We start from the raw sequence: 6,313 nt of genomic DNA, 5'->3' as shown, positions 1-6,313 counted from the left end.
CTCACCCCCAGCCGGAATCGCCCCCGAACGGAAGGAAATCGGTGTTTTCCCGCGTTAGGGTGCGGCAGCCCGCCTGTGTACCGAGGTGTGCGTGTGGCCCTGATCGAAAAGCCGCCGTGGCACCCTGTGTGGTCATAAATCACTCGGTTTAATTGAATGGCATTAAACGTAGTTATGGCACGGGTCATCTCGGCCCTCAGCCTCCCCACTCTGTAAAGTGCAACTTGCCCTTGATTTTGGATCGTCTTTTCGTGCTGTCCTTTGACTCCACGCTGAGGACACGGGACAGAAATTAAACCCAGATCCCTTTGGCATGGCACAGGGCTCGGTATTGAAGGCTGCTGCTTTGGAAATACCATTAACATCATCTCGGAAGAATGGAGAGTTAAATAAACAGAGAATAAACAGTCACTGTCTGATGTAGCTGGCTGAAAATAGCTCTTCAGAGACCTCTACCAAAGCTGTGTACAAGGCTCATTTCAGCATAATTCTGCACTGACAGGCCACTCTGGAGCTGAACGATTGATCTAGTCTAATGCTGCATTTAAATTTTTTTTCAGTTTTCCAGTACAGGTATCTGCTATGTTTCTTCAGCAAAGTACATAATGCTAGTTCCCCAGAACTGTTCCTATGACATTCAGTGCTGCCACCTCAGAGCTCATCAAAGTTATTATGGAAAATTAAACACTTCAGCTGAATAAAATGAGTATTACTCTTATCATCCTTGGTGTCAACAGTAACAACAGAGAGCTCATAACTCTTTTGAAAGAGTCATATCAGAAATCTTTAATTAAGAACCCAGATCTCTTAACAGTTTCTGCCTTTTAACAGCAACATTTGCCTTGCTATTAAAAAAAAACAAAAACAAAAACAAAAACAAAAACAAAAACAAAAAAACCCCAAACAAAAACAAAAAACAAAAAAACCCCAACATTAGTCTGAAAAATTATTCCTCAGGCCCAATTCTGCTCTCAGTTTGCAATCCTGTAAATACAGCTGCACAGAGAGATCTGTTGGGTTAGGTCTCATCTATATAGCCAAGAGTGGGGTAAAGCCTGAGTGCATCCTGCTTAACAAATGCCTTAATACATCCCTTTTCTTCCTTCACTGCTTTTTTGAATCTCCAATGCTATATGAAAAGTGAAAAAATAAGAGATTGTAGTCACCCATGCACTGCCTGCTGCAATTCAGCTAAAGACAAAATTGCAGTCTGCACTCAGCATATGAAAACACATAAGCAAAGACAGAATTGTGCTTACCCAAGCTCTTAGACATGGAAGTTTTATTCTTTATATGCATTCTCTTAATAAAAATTACTAGCTGTGGATTTTCATATTAGAATTAACAGCTTGTAAGTCAAAATTCTGTTTTCATGATTGGCCTCAGAAATGCCTTCTGGCTAATGTTTACTCAAAACAAATAACCCCCAGAATAAGAATTATTTCCTTCTATTAACGTGTCCAAATGTATTTTTTTATAAGAAGATTTAAGAGACAGCAGAGTTTATGTAAAAATACATCTGCATGTTTAAATACAATTAGGTATTCTTATTTTACACTCCTGAGAGGCATTTTTTCTGCCTTCTTTTTATTTATTTATTTATTTATTTATTTATTTATTTATATATATATATATGAGAATAATTTCTCTCTCATAAACACTCTTCTGTTCCACAAAAAATGCCAGTTCTAAGAGAAAAAAAAATGCAATGGGAGTTTGTGAAACAGTATTATCTATTATGTACTGTGTTAGATTGTGTCAGATTTGACTGCAAAACAGTTAGTCTTTCTGGTTTCTGTTTGTTAGTGATTTTAAAAAGATTTTAAGAGTTATTAGCTCTTGAAATATGATGCAAGGATCACTGGTGAGCCAGTTCTTCAAGACTGAGTTAATGAAAGAGCACAAGACTTATTTATCTTTTCAGTTCCTTGATTAACAAAAAATATAGGGTTTTTTTAAGCAGCATAGTAAATATGTAACCAGACAGCTGTTGGCTGCTCTGACTATTAATGATCCCATCAAGTAAGTTATGTATTTACACACATTTAGGGAAGTAAGACTGATGTCAAATTATGTTGAGAGATATTTGTTTAATAAATTAACTGCAGTGAAAATGGGCATTTTTTTGCTTTACTGCACTACTGTACACTCTGATAGCTCCCCAGACCTTTGGCTGCTGATGTGGGCTCTCTTTGGGTGATTGCCTCTGGCCCATTTCTATAACCTCTCCTATCATCTACTGAGACATAACTTCTTATTTATCTGTCTTTTCCACTTCCTTACTCAAATTTTTATTTATTTTTAGACATCAAGGAGAAAGCCTTTCAATGATTTCTGTCTCTGTAAAACAGCCTCTCTCAAGTCCTCACTTGCCACAGTCCAGAGCTTGGGCTGTTGAACTTCAGGGGAAAACTGGAACCCTTCAGAGGAGCTCAAGGGATCCATCGAGTTCAGCAATGAATCCAGAATGAAGGCTGGGAAGAGCATGATTCCCAACAGGGCCAAATATGCCCCAGTTCTTCCCACACCATCCTCCACTACTCCTCACTCCTCAATTGAGAAACTCTAGTTTCCAGGGTGAGAAAAAGACAGAAGACAGAAGGGAGAGTGGAATGATCCTGTGCTAACAGATCTTCCTGTGTCTAGATATAAAGGCAGCATGAAAACTGCAGGCATCCCATGTCTTGTGAGCTTAGGAGCAGACTGAAGGCAGAACAATTTCATACCTGTGATTCATGTAGCTGTGTCTTTGCTGAAATTAAAACTGAATGGAACTGATGGGCTTGCTGTGGAGATTTGTTTATCCAGAATGTAATTTCCTGCTAGAATACTGTCTCAGTGACATATTTTGACTAAAATAATACCTATGTTGCAGAAATTTTCTGGACCATAGAATACGTTTAACTATTGCAGTCATCAGTAGCCTGCAGAGAAAAGTGATTGAGGTTACCTCATAGTCACAGTCTACAAAAAGTCCATTTTCTTTACATGTGCCCCTACTTTTTTGACCAAAGTAGTATTTTGTTAACAGAGATATAGCTTCAAATAACATACTTTGATAAAAAATAGTGGAAATATTCAATATCTTTGTTTACATGTATATACAAGAAATGAGGAAGTTAATTTCTAACTTTTTGTATCCAAGTTGTAGATCCTTATGTAAGCTCCAGCAGTAGGAACATGTTTGAAGAGGAGAGAAGTTCAGGATATTTTTGGAAAAAGAGGCAAACCTGTTCTCATTTCTATTCATCATCATCACAACAAAAGTATAATTTTTAGAACAGTATTACAAGGTGGTTGACAATTTATAAAGGTGAAGAATGAGTAAAAAGCTTCTCAAAAGAAGCCTTAATATTCTGTCTAAAATATTTTCAATCCTAGACAAAATATCTCAGTTTTGCAGATCACTTTTGGGAGTAGAACGAGAAAAATCTGAAAAATTAGCCTCACCAAAAAAAAAGATAATTTCTTTTGAATATGCTGTTTAAGAATTTTCAAACAGCTCCACTTGCAAAGAATTCCACAGTAAAGGCTGCACAAGACTTTTATTTCTAGATGGAGCTTAAAATCATAAGTCTATGATGAGAACAAAGTAAATCTAAACAAAGTAATGTGAACAAAGTAATACAGTGACTTCAAACACAACATTTTGATGAGAATTAACTAGCAATTTCCTAGCTAAACCATGGCTCTGTTACCAGCAGATGCTACACAATGGTGTTTTAAATTACATTAATTTAAACTCACATTTTGTGTCTGTTACTTTCAATTTTGTTAAGATGAAGATTAATAAGCAAAGATGGTTCTTTATCTGAAGCCAACTGAAACACAGAATAATCTCTCCTTTGATACCACCTGGCATTGCTTTTGATCATAGTGCACATCAAAATCTTCAGTCTGAATACCTAAGCAGTGGCAGCAATTAGAATAGCCAATTTCCCCATCTATCTTACACCAACATAACATAAAAATATGCATTTTCTAAGTTGTATCACAGAAAATAAAGCAGGTTTTTATTTTCACTTCCCTAATGAGAAGGAAAAAAAAAAAAAGTTCACATTGTAAATAACTTTCTTAGCCCTTCTATTTCCTGGGCATGGTTTTATTTAGATCTGAGAATATTCACATCTTAGTAGATTGGTGTACATGTGTAAACTCATGTTATATGAGTGCTGGTGGCCAAGATAGCTCCACCCTGGTCCCATGTCCCAGCCTGGCCTTTGTATTGTCCCCAGGGAGGTGTCCAATACCCTAGGCTGACCTGGCTGGGATGGCTGGATGGGTCCTGGCTGCCAGGCCCTGGTGCCTTCCCAGGCAGCCTCCACAACCTTTGGCTTCCCAGCCCCTCAGGATGGTAATACTGATACAACAAAACCATGAATTTATATATTCAATAATCCCTGTCAGTCACGAGGAAGACCAACATGCTTTGTGGCATGAACTGGATATCTTCAAAGACTTAATTAACAGGAGAAGGATTATATATACATACTTATTAGATACTATGAGATAAACGTATGTCCTTAATAAAAAGATATTTCTTCTATCAAATACAGAAACGGGTAAGGAAAAAAAAATAGTTGACCCAAATTAATCACAGGGTGATGAAGTAAGAAACATTATGCATATGTAAACTGAAATGCTGTTCCAGACTGTTACAGGCTATCTGTTTCCAGTAGAGATAAAACAGATAGGGGCTGGTGCTGTATCTCACAGGAATAAGAATAAAAAGCACTGAATAAAACTTAATTAGGTACTGAGAAGGGTGGCAAAGAACTAAAGGAAATTTAAAAGCTGCACTATACAGACACAATTTTATTTTTTCCTCTGGCCACATGATAACTGCAAAGAAAACCTCTTTAAACGAAAAGGAGACCAACAGGCAGGGAAGGGTATAGGCCACAAACATGTTAAGGGACAGAAAAACGAATGATGACTTCCCAGGTAAAATTTGATCAGTGGAAAGGAACTGGAGGAGCCAGGAAGGGCTGGTGCTCTGCACCTCAGAATGGTTCTACCTGACCAGTACCCCCTCAAACAATCTGGAGTGCCATCGCAGGGCTGCAGAAAACGCTGAGGTTTGTTGGCTTCCACAGACCGGCCGCAGCCAAAGCAGCACCTCCGGAGCAGGGAGCCGGCCTCGCCCGGCTGCAGGAGAACAGGAGACGCTCGCGGCGCGTTTGGGTCGCCCCGCAATCGGCGGCTGCCGGCAGAGAGAGCAGCTGGCCCCGGGCCGGCGACACCGCCCGCTCGCTCGCAGTGGATCCCGCGGGATCCGGCGCCGGGCGATGCCGGGACAGGCGGCAGCCCCGAGCCTCAGCGCCCCGGCGGGGTCACGGCCAGGAGTCACCCCGCGGGCGGCGAGTGCCGGGCCGGCAGGGCCCCCGCAGCTTTCTGCTGCCGCTCGCACTGTGCGGGAGCGGCGGGACGGGAACGCCGGGCTCCCGAGTCAGCCTTGCCTCCTCCTCCTTTCCCCCTCCTCCTCCTCCTCCTCCTCCGGAGCGGGGCGCATGATGGCGGCAGCCGCCGTAGCGGCGGTGAGCAGCGCCGGCAGCAGCAGCACCGACACGTCCAGCACAGGCGAGGAGGAGAGGATGAGGCGCCTCTTCCAGACCTGCGACGGCGATGGGGATGGCTTCATCAGCAGGTAGCGACAGCGTGAGGCGGCTCTTGGCCGGTACGGAGCCATCCCGTGCTTCCCCCTGCCCCGCGTTCCCCGGCGCTCGACTTGCGGGCGAGTTGGAGCCGTGCTGGAGCTCCGCAGCTCCCACCCCGCGGGCACCGGAGCGGGGCTGCAGCGGGGCCTCGGCACCGGGAGCTTCCCGGGACAGCGGCGAGCCCTGCCGCAGCACTTCCACCTCCAACGCGCTCGGGGCGACGTCTCCGATTCTGGGCTCCATCACCTCGTGCCCCGGGCAGGTGGCTTTTGCAAGTAAACACACAAAAAGCCGGTTGTGGGTAATCTAGGAGAAAACTCGGAAAACTCGTACTGCTGTCCCGGAACATACGATTTTTGTTTTGTCAGTATGTTTTAATCAATATTCTTTTTGCACAGTTTCGTTTAAATTCCTCTACTGGTCCTCAGAGAGTTTGAGGAGTGTCACTCGGGCTGATATTGGGGAAGGGTGAGCTTCAGTATTTGTAGCAGATAGCTCGAAAAAAGCCATAGTGGAATGTTTATGTGTCTAGAAGCAGTGGAAGCGTATTTTGGTCACGAGTTGGTTTGGTGGCAATGGTGTTTCTGAGCTCTCACGCCATAATTGAAAAAAATACTGAACTTCAAAAGGCGGTATTTGCCAGAGGCCGTGGAAAC

At 42.8% G+C, this 6,313-nt stretch overlaps 2 protein-coding genes across 3 annotated transcripts in view; both read left to right on the top strand.

Moving 5' to 3' along the window:
- Window positions 1–5,359: 5,359 nt before the first annotated feature.
- The window catches only part of REEP5 (receptor accessory protein 5), a 235,022-nt gene continuing 234,068 nt past the window's right edge, over window positions 5,360–6,313 (top strand). Inside the window, exon 1 of the mRNA XM_079331336.1 lies at window positions 5,360–5,364. The gene's annotated coding sequence lies outside the window, so the exon portion shown is untranslated. The remainder of the gene's footprint in view (window positions 5,365–6,313) is intronic.
- Window positions 5,484–6,313, top strand: part of MCC (MCC regulator of WNT signaling pathway) — a 181,151-nt gene continuing 180,321 nt past the window's right edge. The window contains exon 1 of one of the 2 annotated variants that reach the window (XM_079331242.1): window positions 5,484–5,647. In XM_079331242.1, coding sequence (XP_079187368.1) covers window positions 5,511–5,647 — 137 coding nt within the window. In that variant the 5' untranslated portion in view covers window positions 5,484–5,510. The remainder of the gene's footprint in view (window positions 5,648–6,313) is intronic. The other variant, XM_079331243.1, reaches the window with a different exon arrangement.

Source organism: Erithacus rubecula (assembly GCF_903797595.1).
Source record: "Erithacus rubecula genome assembly, contig: SUPER_Z_unloc_2, whole genome shotgun sequence".
In the NCBI taxonomy this organism is placed as follows: Eukaryota; Metazoa; Chordata; class Aves; order Passeriformes; family Muscicapidae; genus Erithacus; species Erithacus rubecula.
The sequence above is the reverse complement of the archived record's forward strand: the minus strand, read 5'-3'. Positions and strand labels throughout refer to the sequence as shown.